The sequence below is a fragment of the Mytilus edulis genome, chromosome 6, assembly GCF_963676685.1.
Source record: "Mytilus edulis chromosome 6, xbMytEdul2.2, whole genome shotgun sequence".
Taxonomy (NCBI): Eukaryota; Metazoa; Mollusca; class Bivalvia; order Mytilida; family Mytilidae; genus Mytilus; species Mytilus edulis.
Genome location: NC_092349.1, coordinates 24,238,052 through 24,258,671, shown reverse-complemented (window position 1 = coordinate 24,258,671; position 20,620 = coordinate 24,238,052). Strand labels below are relative to the sequence as shown.

Sequence of the window (20,620 nt, the reverse complement as noted above, 5' to 3'; positions counted from 1 at the left end):
TGATATTCGTCTTCCAAAACATTCATATTGCAACATGATACAAATTCTATTTTCTCTTTGAGTATTCAGATAACGACCAACTTCAACATTTAATCTAAGTGTGCCGCTACGCAATTTTGTTAATATAGATACATTACAATGAAAATCTAAGTATCTTTCAAAACCAAATACTACTTTATATCGTTTATAAATACAAAGTTTGTTACATTCTTCTAAAGCTGAAGATTCCACTGACATATTAAAACAGACTATTTTGACCGTTATGTTAATTAATCTTAATTACAAAACATTTCAAAAGGAACGGTTAGATATATGTCACCTGACTTTGAATGTTACCTTCACGCAAAAATGGACAGATTCATGCTGTGATTTTCACTTAGCAGATCGTCTGTATATTCAAGAAGGTACAGGTGCTATTTCATTACCATATCTGAGGAACTGATCTTAGGTCATAAAAATAAAAGTCAATCAACACCTAGGCCATATGGTATCATAAAGTTTTACCTTAAACTATTAATCTCACCAGGCGACAGTTAGAGACAATTTATATACCCTTAATAATCGTAATCATGTTCTGACAGTTAGGTACCATTAAAATATATGTTCAAAATGCTAGCCCTGATTGCATGCGTGTATTTACATAAATGTTTTGTGCTTAATCGGATATTGACAATTTTTGAAAGGAGGGGGAGATGGGTCGTTCAGCATTTTATTTTGATATATTGTGAAGCATACATAATATTGTATACAGAACATCTAGTTAATTCCAATATATATGTCAGAGTAAAGACATTTATATATCTTATAAGTGGGTGCGGCTTTTTTGCTAAGATTTTAATTCCATATGACGATCTGAAGCTGTTTGATTTTATGGGAACTTTATATTTTTTATTATGGTTTGAACAAGGAACGTATATACTGTACCAAGGTTTAACGGTCAGATTATTTATACAATATTGAAAACATACCATTTATGAAGTCATGATGTTTATTTTTTATTGAATACATCGCATAATATCATTCATTACGACTATGTGTTATGACCAGCAACAACTTTTCAAAAAGCTCCGTCTTACATGACAATCATATGGTTTAGGATTGTTTATCTATATTCTCCCGAAAAAGGCTAAAAAAATAAATTATGTAGTGTCACCATTGTATATGCTATACTGTTTTGGCAATTAATGCCATTACGCCAGCATGTTTTTGGAAATTATTCTCAATCAACAAAAAATTATATTTCTGCACATAAACTTCTTCAAAGATCTTCAAAGTTCTTAACAGCTTCCAGGGACTTGAAGGACCTCGTTCCTTCTTTAACAAACATTTTGTTTTGGCTTTTGCAAGCAGTAATTTCAATTTTCTTTTCCAATTTTCTCCCGTAATTTTTAAACACTATGTCCCGAAATTTTTCAAAATATTACTTATTTTACTTTATTACACATAAACATAAACAAACAAAAAACAGATGACACTCAACGACTTCACAGGTAAACGGGAAAGCGGCAGGCGTCCTAATAAACGCCTATTTAACACCGAATATTGATGTGTACCATATATGACTTTGCCCCCAGTTCAACCAAATCTCGTATATTCTCGCATGAGTTTTAATTAAACGCTTGACCCACTCAGAATTCTAGGTCGCGAACAAGCTTTCCCTGAACTACTGTATTTCGTCATTGGTAATTCCACCATTCAGTGTCCCATTTACAAGATTTGAGTTCAAATCATTCCTGATGACAAACTTGTTTTCAAATTTGTTTTCATTCAATTCTTTAAAAAAATCAAATAAAGTTTCAATAGATATATTGCTTTTTTCTCTTTGTCTACCTTTGTTAAATAATTTCCAAAATTCCTTGGGATTTTAGGATTTTAATTTTTTCATATTATCACTTATTTCTCTATTATACTTCTTAATGTTTTCGTCCATTAGACTTTTATAATAATATTCACAGAGTCGTAATCGTTCTTTAAATAAATTTGACCCATAATGTTTATACATTCTTTGTGTCTTTCTCAGTTCTTTCTTTGCCTTTTTACAATCAAAATTATACCATTGTTTATTATGCTTTTTATTACAATTCAGCATATTTCTATTAAAATCTTGTGTACCAAATGTTGCTTTGGCAGAATCGATTAAAATATCAGTAATATTTGTAACTGCAGTATTTATTTCATATGGCAAACAGATTAAAAGAATAGAGTTCCAATCGCCCACTTTTTTCCTGCGTTGTACAAATTGTATCTATCAATGGCCATTATGACTTAAACACATTTGCTTGTTCTTTGATTACTTTTAAAAAAAACATCGTCAATAGAGAAAAATTGTAGGCTTGAGAGCAAATGCAATGCAATTTCCGATATAATCAATATTTCATAGGGGCATTAATATTTTAAAAACATTTGATCGGCGCACTAACTATAGAAATTATCCAGGACAATGCTGATATAAACCTTTAATATAAATGATATAAATTATTTAAAGATCTGGCAAAAATTGTACACGCGAGAGCGCTTACAAATGCAATTCTCCATATAACTAATATTTCCAAGGAACATAACTCTTTTTTAAAAATAAAAAGGGGGTACCCTTCTCCCATCTCCCCCCTCTTCTCCCACATCCCGTCCCAATCTCCCACCTCCCACTTTTAGATATTTTTTTTCTCCCACCTTTTTTTATGTCTTCCACCTCCCGCACCTTTGCACAAAGTAGGGAGACAAAACGACTCACAGACGATTAGCAGAAGTGCTTTTAGGGGGAGTGGCATATTGCTCACATAGGCTTCGGGAAAAGCCAGAGAGTATTCGCAGTGTTATAAGGACAAGTATATAAGTGTTCATGTAAATTAAAAGGGTTGTTATTTCTGTGTGTGCATCAATTGAAATGTGGGATACAGTGGCGGATCCAGGGGGGGGGGGGGGGGTTCCGGGGGTGCGCACCCCCCCTTTATTTTTGCCGATCAATGCATTTGTATTGGGACATATGTTTTGCACCCCCTGCACCCCCCTTTGCCCTGGGTTAGCACCCCCCCTTTCGAAAATTCCTGCATCCGCCCCTGGGATATACAATAAATTCTAACATGACGTCCTTCAAACGCTTTGAGTACACACCCGTGGTAAAATATGAATATATTGCCAGTGCTGTTCCGATTGTACTCCCACGTCATATGCTTTTTTATGAATGAGATACCCGACGTCATAGAACAATGACGTTAGAATGTAAGCATTTTACGGGAAAATACACGCTTGTGGATCCGAAAATCATCACAAGGAAACATACACAAATGATGCTAAAATGTGGCAAAAGCCCTTTATTGTACATCATATAAGACATATAAATAAATTATCATTCAAATTCATCCAAAACTGTCTAAATACATTATTTTAAATAGTTTAAGCATGTCACTAATGCAGTTTGCTCCGTTCTTTTACGCTAGTTTATTAGTGCGTTTATTTATGGGAACGGCAAATATTTGCCTACACCTAGAGCGCTTCGATCCAAAAGAATTGCCGTATGTGTCCTATCAGAATCGAAATAATTCATGGGGGCTTGAATATATCTAGATTTTACCACGGGTTGTCCCTTTATGCCGATATTTTACCCCTCGCTATCGCTCATATCACGATATATTCAAGCCCCCATGAATTATTTCTTAAACAGCAACTGGCGAATTAACGACACACAAAACCAAAAACATCCAGATAACACGTGACTAATGTAGGATAGACGAGTATTGTTTTACTGCTAATTTGTAGTTTTAGTAAAGAGTCATTGGTCCTTTGAATTGGAAATGTATGTCTAGTATGGCAAGTATTAAATCAATCAAATTATAACATCACATGTTCACAACAAATGTCAGATTATAAAAAAAAACCTAGCAACATGCATATTTCAAACTCCTAGCACGTATTTGTTAGTCTCTAAACTTCTTGTATTTCAGGAGAAAACGAAATCCATTATGAAATAAGGAGATGTGGAATGGTTGCCAAGGAGACAACTTTCCATCCTAGTTTCCATCGAAGACCAAAGGACGTAGATGTTATCTTGCTTATGCTGCTACATTTGAGATCTCCCAATAAACATTCCACTATGAACTACTTATTCAAAAAGATATTTTGTCATCAAATGATTTATAAAATAGAAAACCATCATACATGCTAATATATAGTTTGCTCCCTTGACAAAATAATGGGAGTATATTGTTTTACCCGTGTCCGTTCGACAGTCCGTTCCGCACTTTGTATATAGGGATTATATGGCAGATTCGTATGACTACAGTTTTAAACTTAAACTTTTAAATTATGTACTTTGTGTAAGTATATACATATATAAAGATGAACATCTTTTCAGGTGTTTTTTTATGACAGGTTGAGCTGAATTTGGCATTTTGATAATATATTGCGCCAAATTTTTGTTTACCTATATTGTTGGTTTTCTTACACAACCTACACGTTTACATCATACAAAGTATATTTTATTTAGAACGTGTATTTTTATCAGGATGTTGATTTTCTTTATTATTTTCACAACTAACAGAATGTTAAACCTTTTTTTTTTATAGCTGCATCAAATGTTTCGTTTAGACACAATTATTTCAAATTGTATTGCATTGCCATGAAAATGCATGAAATATTTGCCACTGAACGTTAAGCAACTGCCAACTAGTCAATTCAAATTTTACTTCAACATCACTGTTTTCGAAATAACATGTTTGAAGCACTTTATTTTGTTCATGCATGGATACATCGGTGACATCACCATTGTGTAGTTTGGTAGGGTAACGTTGAAGATTCAGTTCTGAAAAGCTAAAAGTGCACCCAGTTAGGACGAAATAAAATTAACTCGGTCGAATGTTATATAGAGAATATCATATGGCCTTTTCAATATCGCATCCGTATCAACCCGAGACACCAATATAATCCCAAGAGCTCTGCTCGAGGGATTATATGGGTTGAGGGTTGATACGGTGTGTGATATTGAAAAGGCCATATCATATACACTTTATTATATACATAACGTTATACCTCAAGTATATGTTTTTATGTGACATGACGTCATACAGATAAGGAGGTTTGAAATGACGTCATACAGATTATAAGTTTGACATGACGTCATACAGATTAGGGTTTTGATAAAGCCTTTGCAACAGTGACTGCAATCGATGACGTGACGATATCATCACGGGTGGCTGATACAGCACGCTTGCCATTGACTGTATTACACATACAATTTATCTGTATTTACTACTAAGTATATAATAAAACAAAACTATAACAGAGGGGTTATGGGTTGGAAAGTTCAAATCATGTAAAGACAAAATTGAGGAGTTATGGGCCAGTTAAAAAATCTAGGCATTTACTTTGGGCATTGTAGAGAGGAATATGAAAAATTAAATTGGGAAAATAAAATTGAAAAGATGAAAACACTATTTTGTTCTTGGCAGAAAAGAAATCATACTTTGTTTGGAAATATTTTTAATTTTAATAATTTAAACAATAATTCTGCATTTTTTCACTTTTGTTGGAACTGCCTGTAAAGTTCCAGAGAAATATTTGAAAGACATTGAAAAAAGTTGTTTTAAATTTTTATGGGATAATAAAGCAGATAAAGTAAAAAGAAATTCAATTATTGGTCCATATGAAAAGGGGGGATTAGATATGGTAGATATGAGAAGTTATTTAGTTTAAACAATATTTTTATTTTTAAAAAGTGCACGAAATATAATTATACAATACTGGGATTCGGAAACAAGAAAAACATATATAAATCCGTCTCCCGTTAAATAAATGACACAATTAGGAACATAGTATAAGAAACTTGTATTATATAATTTTCAATTCATATTCACGATGTTTATTCTGTGGTTTACCCGTAACTCAGAAGATAAAGTTCTATTTTTATAATTTTTGGTCAAACTGGTTAGTTTTTCAAACAAACAGTGGGGATAAGTCAGACGAAAGCCTTTAAAACATTCAAGATTTTTTTTAAATACCTCACATGTTGGACATTACCTGGAGGAGGTCTGGATTTTCCTTCATCAGAAACGCTCAAAGCCAAACATTTGAAATCCGAGAATGTATAAGTAAATGATATTAAACATGTAAATAAAAAAAAAATGGCTGCATTTCTCAAGACATCATTTTAAATAAAATAAAAATCACATCAAAACTGGATTGCTGAAATTAATTTGGTAAAGAAGTCATTACCAAAAGACTGGGCAGCAATCTTAAAATCGGAAAATTCTGTATAAAGTACTCTTAATATAAAAAGAAACCAATTTATATGGAAAGGTATACCTATAAAATTAGAATCACTATCAATTGATATGTTATATAAGTCTTTGATAAATACAAAAATTGAACCAGCAATTGGACTACACAAATGGTTGCGAATACTTAATATAGATTCTGCGTTATATCAAAACGATTCATATAAATTTTCATTCGGATATTTAAAAGAAAATAAACTTAATATGTTTACATGTAGATGGAAATTACTACAACATAATTATTCCATCTACAAAGAAACTTTTATTCAGGTGGAAAATTGTAAACAGTAGTTTATGTAACTTTTGTACACAAGAAGAAGATTATGAACACTTCTTTATACTTTGTCAGTATTTAAAACTTTTTTGGATAAAATAAATGAAGTTTTAAAGAAGAGTAAAACAACTTTTAGGAGAAAAATAAGATATTTTGGTATTTGGTTATAACATTCCCAATGAAGAAGATTTTGACACGAACTATTTTCTAAACACTAGTTCGTTTTTCAATTTACAAAACCTATTATATATCAGATTAAAAAAAACAAAAAATGTCAATGTTTTCTTAATTTTTCTTAATGAGTTCAATAGAAGAATATGATTGATAATTAATACTAATGTTTTAGCAACCACAAGAAAAATATATGAATAATCATTTTGAGTGAAATTATGTATAATATATATATATTGGAGGTGGCCGGTTATAAATTTTACGGAAATAGTAGGAAACAAATTCACAAGAATGCGGTAAGAGGATCAGGCGGTGTTGGAGTTTTGGTAAACAAAGGAAATAGTAGACTCCTACTCTTGTGATATTAAAAACTCAGATTTTGAAGGCATACTTTGGATTAAATTAAACGCGATTGATACAGATTTCTGCGAATATGTTGCCGTTTGTTTTTTGCCGCCTCCAGGCTCAAGTCGAGTAATTGAACCAGATCTATTTTTTAAAAATCTATTGGAGGGAGTATATAGTTATCAATATAAAGTAAATGTTGTGATTTGCGGAGAATTTAACTCGCGTGTTGGTAGAAACTTGGACTATATAGAAGGTGTAGATAACGTAAAACCTTGCACCGTAGTAGATTTTAACGCAAATCACTCTGGAGATATTTTATTAACTTTCTGTGCGATACCAATATATCAATGTTGAATGGACGATTTGATGACCTTCAATTTACATATATATCTCCTACGGGGAAATTGGTTGTAGACTATAGGTGTGTACCATATGGAAATATAGACAATATTTTAGATTTTGAAAGTATCCCGACGTCAAAGATAATAAGCGCGATTGAAAATATGTACCAGACAGGATTTCGGATCACTCGTTGTTGTGTTGCGATATAAGACAACCGAAAATTTGAACAAACCTCAAATTCCGCTCATGATAGCACCGATAAACGAAAATGATACAAACTAAATTTAATGCCTAATGATTTTTTTATGTAAAAATGAAATTCTCGATGTAGTGAATTCAACAATACTACAAATCGAAAACTCGATTCGTATTTCGGGGAATATTCAACATGCGTATGATGCATTTACGACACTAACTATAAGGAAATGGAAAATAAAATTCCCGTGTCAAACGGATATAGTAAAAGAAAGAAATCATTGTACAAGCCGTACTGGAATGACACTTTGAACTGTCAATTGGGAAAAGTTTGTGCAGCGGAGAAAAGCTGGCTGAAAAGTAGTATTTCTAACTCATGGAAGCGCACATTGAAAGAACAATTCTATACAGAACGTAAAACGTTTGACCGTTTAAACAGAAAGTGTAAACGTGAATATCAATCAAACAAAAGACAGGAAATCGAAGATAAACTCTATGCATCAAATCAGAGGGACTTTTTGCGTTCTATCGGTAAAATTGGCTTTCAAAACGAAAGAACTAAGTGTATACCATCAGCGGTTGTAAACGAAGATGGAACTATTGATACAAATAAAAATAATGTGTTAAATCGTTGGAGAGATGATTTCAAAAACTTATTCACCGAGGATACTAACTTTGCAATTCCTGATGAACAGGAAAATGTGCCTTAACAACGTGATATTTCTGCATTAAACGATTCAATAACTCGAGAGGAAGTTACCCTTGCGATCATAAGTGCAAAAATAGAAAGAACACGGGAATAGACGATAATCTGGCCGAGGTTCTGAAAAACGATTCAGCAGCAGAATTGCTGTATATTATTATCAGTGGATGTTTCGATCTAGGAATAATACAATCGGAGTGGAATAGAAGCATCATTAACCCTATATTTAAACCAAATTCAAATGATGACAGGAATCAATTGAACTATAGAAGAATAACGTTGACCTTGTATCGGTTCCGTGTAAAATTTATTGCATCATTCTGAATGCACGGCTTACAAAATGGTTAGAAGACAACAACTACTTATGTGAAGAGCAAAACGGTTTTCGGAAAGGTCGAAGCTGCGAAGAACACATTTATACTCTACCAGACTTTAAAAGACAGGAAAATTGCTCGGAAATCAGCTTTTGCATGCTTCATTGATATTAAAAAAGCATTCCACACAGTAAATCGAACATTATTATGGTATCAGTTGCGAAAAATTGGAATACGCGGAAAGTTTCTTAGTGCTGTTCAATCCCTTTATGATAACATCGAATGTCTAAGAATATCAGTATATAAATAAACGTGAAAATAACATGGATGGATGTATAAGTGTTTTATGTCCAGTGTCAAATATTTCATGTAAATTAGGACGAGAACGTGAGTTAATTTGATATCAATATGAATATTGATTTTGCATGATTAACACGCTGGGCAGGATTTGAAACGTGAAAATTCATAAGGCAACCGTGGTCAACTATAATAAGCATGATAAAAGCCTTCAGAAAGACGAGCCTCCTCATCGGGTTTTTGATTATGTGATTACTTAGCCGTTTTTATAATGATTATTTGATTACCAGACCAAAAATGTTATGACTATTTGATAATCTAGGACTGTATTTTTGATTATTTGATTATCTTGTTTAAAAAAAAATAATAATGATTATGTAATTTTATTGGCAAATAATTTGTGATTATGTGATTACATGGAAACCCCCATGAGGGGCATCAAAGACATGTCACCAAATGCGTGCACAGTTTTCAGCCATTGCCTCCACGTACTACAATGTACCTCCCTCACTTAAGTCGAACACATATCCTCCAAGGCGATTACCAAGTCTGATTGCTCCTGTCAGGGATCGAAACTACTACCTTCCACACTTAACGTGAGCACATATCCTCCATGACATCGGGGTAGTTTCAAAAATTTACAGCAAACACCTCTTAATCTATATGAACATGTTTAAAGAAAAAAAAAACTGTTCCCCTCTCACAGATTGAGAGAAATTTAATCTCGTTTTTCAATTATTGCTTGGTCTTGTATAAAAAAAAAGATGAGGTATGATTGCCAATGAGACCAACTATCCACCAAATTTCAAATTAAATGGATGAAACCAATTATATGCAATCGTGCGACCTCAACAATGATAAAACCACTATCGTATAGTCGGCTTTAAATGTTCCCGACATGAAAAATATGAAACAATTCAATTTGAAGAAACTAACGGCCTAAATTTATAACAAAACAATCTACGAAAAACAAATATGACAGACATGAACCAACGACAATCACGGAACAACAGGCTCCTGGTGTTGCATGTTGGCGGGTTTTTACATGTTTGTGAGCACTCAACTCGCCCTTAACATGGGACAGTGGTGTAACAGCACAACATAAGAACAAACTATAAAAATCAGTTGAAAAAGGCTTAACTCATCAGATAAATACAAAGAAGAAAACCCTCAGACCGGACGTGGTAGGGTATTTATCCATCCCTCATCCCTAAGGACAAATAGCACACTAAGTACAGATCTGAGAGTACTCACAGTAACTGACAGCTATATAGTTCAAAACTAACAAAAAAAAATCATGTTTCTAAGATTAAAATATCAATCAGTTCACACCCAACATCCAATAAATTTAGGATAAAGACGTCATTAACAGTCAGAGAAAAACATGACCTTGTGCAATGCCAGAGGACCATCACCGTCCAAAACAGGAAAATTAACAATAGGGAAAGAAAAATCATCCCTTTTGTTGGAAAGGAGTAGGTTCAGTAAGACCCCTTTTTGGCCCCAAAATATAGCAGTTTTACAAAATTGTGAAAATGTAATCTGTTAGCATATTGGAAAGAAGAGTGATACTGCTACACAAATATGGGCTGTTTTTGACACAACAATGCACATATATCGGGTCTTACATTATTAAGTCATGCTAAATTACTGAAATCTTCACAATTTTAGCATTTTAGTTAAATTTTAGATGGTTTCCGGCTTAAAAGAAAGTGGCCGCATTCGTGTTCATTCATAATATTGACGTTCATATGATGAAATCATAATCTTTCAGTCAGTTTAATTGAAGTCTGGAGCTGGCAGGTCAGTTAACTGCTAGTAGTCTGTTGTTATTTATGTATTATTGTCATTTTGTTTATTTTCTTTGGTTACATCTTCTGACATCAGACTCGGACTTCTCTTGAACTGAATTTTAATGTGCGTATTGTTATGCGTTTACTTTTCTACATTGGCTAGAGGTATAGGGGGAGGGTTGAGATATCACAAACATGTTTAACCCAGCCGCATTTTTGCGCCTGTCCCAAGTCAGGAGCCTCTGGCCTTTGTTAGTCTTGTATTATTTTAATTTTAGTTTCTTGTGTACAATTTGGAAATTAGTATGGCGTTCATTATCACTGAACTAGTATATATTTGTTTAGGGGCTAGTTGAAGGACGCCTCCGGGTGCGGGAATTTCTCGCTACATTGAAGACCTGTTGGTGACCTTCTGCTGTTGTTTTTTTCTATGGTCGGGTTGTTGTCTCTTTGGCACATTCCCCATTTCCATTCTCAATTTTATGTATATTGTATTTTATGATAATACATAACATATATAAAGGTTGAGGATGAACACGGATGCGGCCACTTTCATTTTTGACAAAAACCAACTGAAAAGTGACGTTTTTTTTGCATATTTGATAGATTTTTCTTATTTAAGCTTGAATCGGAGCGTTTTAATGACTAAATCAGTTATAATCTTTCCCATAAACTAATTGAATTAATTGAAATAGACACTGAAGTGTTGAAAAAGTGTCCAAAATCTTTCGTTAGATAAACCTGAAATTTGAGGCCAAAATCGGCCCTTACCGGACCTACTCCTTTTTATGTAAAGTTTCTTGTGTAAAATTGAAATATCTGAATCTATGGAATGACACTTTTGATTTATTTAAAGTAAATTGCTGTGGGTAAATTTCGGCAGTATACTTAGAGAATTCTTGATTGTTTAACGAAAAGTATCAAGATAACAGTAAGTGTTGTTGAATTTGTCAATTAAATGGAATTTAGACGGATCTTTACTGAGTTTGGCCATAAACTGTTATTCATAACAGTACAGGAACAAGTCAAAGGGGCACAATTGGTGCAATAGGAATATCGACAATCTGTCGATAAACTTACTGCCGAAACGTACATAAATGTTTTCCCGGAGAATATTCATGGCTTAATCATCTTATCACACCTCCAGTAAGTATATCTAGGACATTTCCATTTTTCGTTTGGGAAAAAGGCTTACAAGAGTTGCAGCAAAAACATTTGCAATTAGATTTATCAAACGACCAGTTGTTAAATAGGAAAACTTTTGTTAGATAAAATTGTGTGGAAGTGAGATGTAAAGAGTGGAAAAGTCAAAACTGTCAACCGAATCGAAAGGGCTATCAAAAGCACATAATTTATCTAAACCATCCAAATATTGTTTTACACTCGAAAATGGTTAACTCCACTATTTTCATATGTTTTATTACAAAAATAATTATCAGTTCTTTGATAGTAGTTTATAAGGAATTCGTTAAAGGCACTGAAATTCTAGTAGTAGAACATTAACTAGAGGCCGAGATGAAACGATATTATACGTTTTTTTTTGTAGTTTAGGTAGCCAATATATAGTGGGGCTCAGGAGAGGCCTTAAGCTGAGCTATGGTTGTGACATAATTATTTACTATATGACTCACTGTGGAGCGTACGGCCCTGAATGTCGTTGAATGTATAATTTAATTCTTAATTTCTGTGGGGGATTTACGTCATGCATTGTATCACCACATTGTTGGCTGCTTTGTCGGCCGGTACGAACACAAAACCCTCCTAATAACTTGTTTTCAATCCTAGAGATGGACGTTTTACTTATTCTTTTATGTATTTCTTAATCCTTTTTCGAAATGTGATATGCGAATATCATTTATTCAAATAGGAACTAAGTGAATTTTTGTCAGATTTCTCCCATTTACACAAATTTTTACCATAGGATGAAAGAGCAACTATAAATTGACGACACTCTTCTCAATTTATTTTCGATGGTGGACGATATTCAGCATTTAAACAAAAAACCAAGACATGTTTAAGTCTGTAGTATTCTCGTGATATATATAGCAAATCTTGACATATTTTAAACTTGCTTTTAACTTTGGAAAAGAATTGATATAATGTACGTAAAAAGTAAAATAACAAAATACCGAAGTCCCAGGAAAACTTAAAAACGGAAAGTTCCTAAACAAATGGCAAAATCAAAATCAAACAAATGGAAAACAACTGTAATATTCCTGACTTGATACAGACATTTAGCTAGGTAGAAACTGATGGATCATCATTGAACATGGTATTACAGCTAACTAAACCTCTCACTTGTATGACAGTCCCGTAAAATTCCTTGTATTGGTAATAATGTGTGACCAAAGAAAACAGACAATAATAGGTAAAAATGTCCAAAATTGGGTATAGCAGGCAATATTGAGTTATTATCTTAATCACTATTAAAACAAACAACTAGGTCAACTAAAAAACCAAACAAAATGGCATGTCAACACACTATAGACAAAGCACATGGCTAACCGTTATAGACAAAGCACATAGTTTACCTTATTCTCTCTAGATTGTTCATACCTTTAACATTTGTACCTTTTTTCTTTCAAAAACTTTGGAAAAAGCAAGGATTGTATAAGATTTTCAAATATGGCTTTTTTTAACTATATGTTATAAAATTATGACAAGAAAAGAAGGGGTTAGCGGGCAAAATGTTTATCAGCACTATATGGATAAAACTAGAGGACTCCGAGTATCTGACACTATATCAAAAACAGGAGTAGCGAACTTCCTTAATATCAAACTGAATAAAACTGTACGTGTATGCATCTTTTTAATCTAAAACGATTTTCAAACTTAACTGACATGATTAAACAAAACGATGTTCAAACTGAACTGGACTAAATTATACTTAAGAGGATAAAACATGTATAGTCAAAGTCATGCAAAAAAAAAAGCAATTGATAAAACAAAATGATCAGCCTACAAAACACAAAACGAAAAGTAAAGACTGAGCAACACAAACCCCGCCACAAAGCGGAGGCGATCTCATGTGCTCCAGAAGGGTAAGCAGATCCTGCTCCACATGTGAAAACAGGTAACTTCTTTCATTCCTATTCATTTATATAGCCTTTTTGATTATCGTATACATTGCCCAAATATTTCAACAGGTTTTGATACAATCAAAATATAATTCGGCGCTAAATGTTGAAGTCATTTTGATACAACGTTATCAATTGTTCATGTGTTTGAAAATTCATCGAACGACATCACAAATCAAAAATGAAAATAAACTAGTATGTACCAGATAGATAATAAACAACTTCAGCTCAAACATAATTTTGGTCTGTCTTATGAATATTTTTCCTATATATCTTTAGATAAATACTCAAAAGTTGCCAAATTCTGTTAAACTTTCGGTTTTTGGTTATCGTCAGGCTTTTAAAACGTGGACAACTGTTACAAATTACGTAAAGATTGACATACTTTTTGAAATGGTCCTTATCAATTCAGGTGATATTGGCACTGCTTCTGTGATCTTAAAGTCAAATATATCTTTAATATGAATTCGCCTGTACAAAAGCATGAGTCACGCAATAGACACACGGTCTTCAAAAAAGAGAGGTTTCTATACTATACGTCAAGATCAATAATGTCTTGAGCATTAAAATGTAATAGAAGGTTTGGTTCCTTCCTCCTCTCCTTATTCACATGTTACCACTCATCCTTTGTAAAACATGATGCAATAAAATTGGTACCGTTTATGTTGTTTATTTTAAAGTTCGCGGATCCATTACTGATTAAGCTTAGCGAACCGAAATAGGCTTATGCATTAGGTGGATCATGGCATGATTAGGAATATGAAAATAGGCGAGGTCTTACTTTTTAAATTTGAACTATTAATCAAAGAACAAAGACAACAATAATTGCTTACATCCACTTAAATTTGAACTTTGGTGGATAGTTGTCTCAATTGCAATCATATCACACCTCCTTATATATATATATATATATTTAGAATGTTGAAAATAAGAAAAGTGTACGATGTGAATTTTAAGGCAAAGGGACAACTAACGCATATGCGTACAGAATCATAGTCTCTTAAACTTCTCTAACAGTCTGGTATTAGCAAAGGCGTCTGTTTGACTGCTTTGTACACAATCACATCTGATCTGAATGAGAACATTCATTGGATGCAGCATCCAGCCTTCAGACCGTGTAAAACACATTTAAAGCTAGCTATAAAACCAGGTTTAATCCACCATTTTCAACATTAGAAAATGCCTGTATGAAATCAGGAATATAACAGTTGTTATCCAATCGTTTGATGTGTTTCAGCTTTTGATTTGCCATTTGATTAGGGACTTTCCGTTTTGAACTTTGCTCGGAGTTTTTTGTGATTTAACTTTTTTCTCCTATCCAGTTATCCTTTTCGATCCTCTGTGCCAACATAACCTACTCAATTGAGTATTTGCTAAATATAACATCCTCTTAAGTGTGGCTGAAATGTTTTATCACTCGAAATAAGAAAGCAACTTCAAGATACTTCCAATGAAAATCTGTATTATTTATTCGCCAGAAATCAGATCTATGGACGATGTGTCAGTGGGAAGAATGGAATTATGGAATTTAGTGTAAACAGTTCCCAATCGCTACACTTGGAACCAACACAAAAACAATACTAACGTTACTAGAGCTTTCTTTTTTCTATTTCTTAAAACTTATTCGATATTTAAACTGTTTTTCTAGTCAAAAACGTATACGACTACCATGTTTTCCATTTAAATAAAGACAAAGAAAAAACTTAACTTATTCGCTGTGGTTATCACTCGCCTGAAATAATAATCTCATAATACGCCTCACAGATTATTTCACACCACAAATCAGGAGTGTATTTATAAAATACCATCGTTTTTAAATGTTTTTTGTCGATACACGATATTTCATTAGTCCATTCTTGTTACTTTTTGATGGGCAGAGTAATTGTAATAATTATAACATATGGGATATTTAACATAGCAGTAGTATAATATAGTTAGATCAGATGATTAGACTGAATGAATGACCTTTTGATCCTGGTCAGTTACAAATACGGCATCTACACTACATAAATAAAGGCCTTTAGAAAAATCAAACAATCAAAAAGCAGGATGTGATTTACCCATATTTGAAAATAGTTTACTTGGTACAACTACACATATAAATCGACCAGAGAAATATCAAGTCATTCTTAAAATAAAATACGCTTGAAACCATGTGACAAAAAGTTCATATAGTGATTATAGATAAAGGCTTCTCGGAGTCAGAGTAACTCGAAGGATGTGTTTTACCAAGATAGCAAATAATGCTTCTTCATTCAATCAAAGTAATAAACAAAACGGTAATTTCCCTCTAAGGAACATTTTTATATAATTTAATTTTAGATGAAACACGTCTTCTGATTGGCTGAAAGTGTTTTGTCTATCAGTCCATAAACATAATTTTGTCATGTGACCGTGACGTCACCAACGTTTTTTTCAAAATTTACTCCTTGAAAATGGAATTTAGAATTAAATTATAAGGAATGACTAATATTTTTTCTGTCTATTCGAAATAACGTAAAAAAAGGTGGTGCACACTTTTAAATAACCCGCTACACTGATAATTCAGTGTGCACCACATTTTTTATGTTATTTCTTCATAGACAGATACAAATATTACAGTCATTCCTTAAATAACTTGGGTTAACTTCCTTTTATCTATTATTAAATAGAAGAAAAAAAACCAGTATTTTCCATAAGGATTGGATGTAAACTTTGATCTCGCTGACAAACTTTTTAATTTTTGAAGTAAGCAACACTTATTACTGTCCATCACATGATCCCTGTTTAGTTTGTGTCATTGAAATCCATTCAGAAATATTGAAAAGATTACATTGAAAGATACTGCGGCATTGTATGTGCGCAAATATGCATAAGAACATTACAAGTTAATGTTGATGGCACACTCTACATCTTTTTTCAACAAATCTTTAGCTGAAACTACTTACCAATCTCATGTCCTTGCCAACTAATGGGTTCGTTCCTACTTTCAGTACTCATCATTCTCTTGACAAGCTCTTGAACACAACTATTGGATGGTTCAGACTCCTGTAAGACATCCTTGAACAAATGGAATGTAGGGTATGGTCGTTCAGTCAAGATATCCAGTAGAACCTTGTTACGTTCTCGTTGTGTGGTTGGTTTGACAATTTCTTCTCTGTCCTCTATCATTAAAATACATCTAGAAATCAGGTTATCTAGAACCATCTTGTCAAGTACTGTGTTATCTAATAACTCATCATAGTAACCAGTAAGGTCGTGATGTTCATGATGTTCCTGATCTGAAATTATCAAATTTGATTTTAACAATTATTACAGAATGATATCTCCTTCGAGTTATGTGGATTACTATTTCTGTCATTATTTTGCAGTACTCCATTTCACAACCGAAAATAACTAAATTTAAGGGAATATAATTAATAGTTGACATGTACAAATGTAATCATTATGTGTTCTATTTATTACAACCTAAATCACTTTAAACTGCCTACCCGACCTAACATGAGCGTGAAAACAAATTTGAAAGGTTGTTAATTCACCAGTTCTTACATAACTGTTTGTTATTTGTACCTAACAATAATTGTACGTCAATCAGATTTCATTTCATATATGTTTTCATTGCATTTTGGTTAAAAAACTTTTCGTTTTTCTATCTATATTGATAACATTTTTATCAGCAGTAGTCAGCACTTTTGTGTTGACATGAAATATAACTGATACATACCTTCTTTGTAAATGTACTGTTTACAAAATGGAGAACTATTTAAAAACTAAAATTTTTCTACGCCAAGTAATAAAATGCCTAAGCCGAATTTGGCACACAACATTTTGTAATTTTCGGGTTTAAATGCTACTCAAATTCGATTTGGTCTTTCAACTGTTTTGATTCAAGGACCACTGATGAGTTTTATGTAGACGAAACTCGCGGTCATAAACATAAGTACGTTCTCAAACTCAGAATTCAAACAGTCAACATACTTGATTTGGGGTTTCTGTGCTCCAAGCACTGAGTAAAGTTTTATGACCTTAGTAGGCCTGAGGTTTCACATTATCAATCTGATATCTTTGATTTGTTTTAGAACCAATGTGTCGAAAAAACTACTGGTGGACGTTTCTTTCCGATCACGTATGTTATGTTTTGAAATGAAATATGATTGATATGCACATTATTGTTTTTATAAATTAAATGTTTATAAGATGTTGAATTATTCAAAACGCTTGGGAATGTTCGGTGTTATTTCTCTCCAACTTTGTTTTTTTAGTTGGCCTTTAACCTGTTTTGATTCGATCGCCACTGGTGAGTTTTATATAAACGAAACTTACTTCTGTCCTTACCTTACTATAAGCCTAATATCTTCGATAAGTTTTTACAATTTTAGAAAAAAAGAAATGAATGCTGAAATAAATATGGATCCCACAGTTTCTACAATTGCATAAGAAATAAGAATGTCACATCACATAAAAAATAATAAACTTTGAGATGTACTGGTGTTTTAAACTGGAAACTTTTTGGTGATTTTAATATGTAAAGGACACGTTTGGTCAAAACATATATGATTGGTGGATTCAGACAAGTTAGGGGGAATGGGACATGATTCGGGCAGGGGGAACGAACACGTTTGAGAGTGTAACCTAATATAATTCTGTTATACATGCCCTATATATCGTAACAGGTTGTGTGTGTACACGTTAAAGTTTTGTGAATGATATGTGTTAACTTTTTTCTTTTCTTCTCTGTGTTGAAATCCAGAAAATGTGTCAACTGAAAAGAGATCAGTTAAGATGGATATGAAAGGGGATTGTTTAAACCGGTTGCATTTTTATCATCTTTTCAGATAGCAGGCTTCTTCAGCAGACTTGCCTCAGATAAAAGAAAAATAAGCCTTCAAGATTAACAGATAAGAAGACGAAGATGCATAATTTCACAGATTAGACAAATTGAACATTACTTGTAATGCATTAATTTTAGTGTAAATTGTTGTCCTAGATTCCTTATAATAGACGATGAATAAAAACTTAAGGAAGGTAGACATTCGGTGACTTTCTCGAATTTGCATCACAAATTCATGAGTATTACCGACTGAGGCTGATGAATACCAACACTGTCGTAGTTTGGTCTAAAAATGCGTTACTAGTATAAGGTTGGGTCAATAGGTTCATGTATCAGTTTTGTTACATAAAAAAATAAATTGAAATGGGGAATTTGTCAAAGAGACAACAACCCGACCATAGAACAGACAACAGCAGAAAGTCTCTAATAGGTCTTCAATGCAGCGAGATATTCCCGCATCTGGGGGGTCCTTCAGCTGGCCCCTAAACAAATATACATACTAGTTCATTGATAATGAACGCCATACTAAACTCCAAATATACACAAGAAACTAAAATTAAAAATAATACAAGATTAAGAAAGGCCAAAGGCTCCTGACTTGAAACAGGCGCAAAAATGTGGCGGGATTAAACATGTTTGTGAGATCTCAACCTTCTCCCTATACCTCTAGCCAATGTAGAAAAGTAAACGCATTACAATACGCACATTAAAATTCAGTTAAAGAGAAGTCCGAGTTTGATGTCAGACGATGTGACAAAAGAATATAAACAAAATGATAATAATACATAAATAACAACAGACTACTAGCAGTTAACTGACATGCCAGCTCCCGTTAGGGGTTTAGTATCATATCATCATAACATATTAGAAGAATTAGAAGAACATAACCCTTGTCATGCCAACAACTGGTTTTTAAATAAGTGTCGTAAGTACCGATGCAAAAACCCTATAAGTGAATCAATATTAAAGCCGAAATATGCAATCTTTAATGACCTGACAACAATATGTAACTATATTCCTTCTAATTAAGTCTACTTAAAGGTTTTGTAAGCTTCTGAGGTGAATACTGAGATTTTTGTACTTTATTAAAAATATTACCATAAAAAAATCGGATGTGAAATACCTGACCGTTTATGAAGTCTGCATTTTGAGCTATATTTACGAATGATGTCCTTGTTTAACATTTAGTAAATGTTCTGACTAGTTTGTGATATCGAAAACCCTGGTGCAATAATTTTTCAGTAATACATAATTTCTCTCGTTGAAATCTAACACGTTGTTACATACACGAGCGAATCGTACAAGTTTAGATATATACACACCTTAAGATGGTGACAAGGGAACGTCACAATCTTAAAATTGATAATTAACGGTAGAAAACGAAAAATCATCACTTTTATCATCCAATTTAGTATTAAGCTTTCCGATAATGATATAGATAAAGATCGAGGAAAGGGCAGTGGTCATTGTTAGTATTTGCTGTATTTAAAGTAAGTAACATGATAGTCTGGCAGATGTCACCTTACCTTAATATCAATGTCTCTGTTAAAAAAACATCCATCAGAGGTTCGTAATTAGAGCATTGCAGAAGGATTAATCACATTTGGAGTGTAAAATATTTCTATTAAATCTTTTTAAATATGTATGCATTGTTAATCATCGATAACAAAATTTTAACGCAAAATAATTTACGCGATAAGACATTACTTATGAAAATACCCGATATAGATATGGAACAATGTGGTTTGACATGTATGAGTGCCGGTGAGACAATTCTCCATCCAAGTCTTAATTTATTAATGTAAACCATTATAGGTCAAGGTACTGTCTTCAACACGGAGTCTAGGCTCAAACCGAATAGCAAGCTATAAAGGGCCCAAAATATTACTAGTGTTAAACCATTCAAATTGGAAAACCAATTAACGGTCTAAACTATATTAAAAACGAAAACCACATAAACAGACGACAACCACGATCTCCGTTCCCGGTTGATTGTAGACTATGCGGTATGGGATTTGTCCAGTGTT

At 33.0% G+C, this 20,620-nt stretch overlaps 1 protein-coding gene across 1 annotated transcript in view; it reads right to left on the bottom strand.

Moving 5' to 3' along the window:
• The window catches only part of LOC139527381 (uncharacterized), an 81,684-nt gene that overhangs the window by 50,415 nt on the left and 10,649 nt on the right, over window positions 1-20,620 (bottom strand). The window contains exon 3 of the mRNA XM_071322794.1: window positions 16,711-17,043. Within this exon, the coding sequence (XP_071178895.1) occupies window positions 16,711-17,043 (333 nt within the window). The remainder of the gene's footprint in view (window positions 1-16,710; window positions 17,044-20,620) is intronic.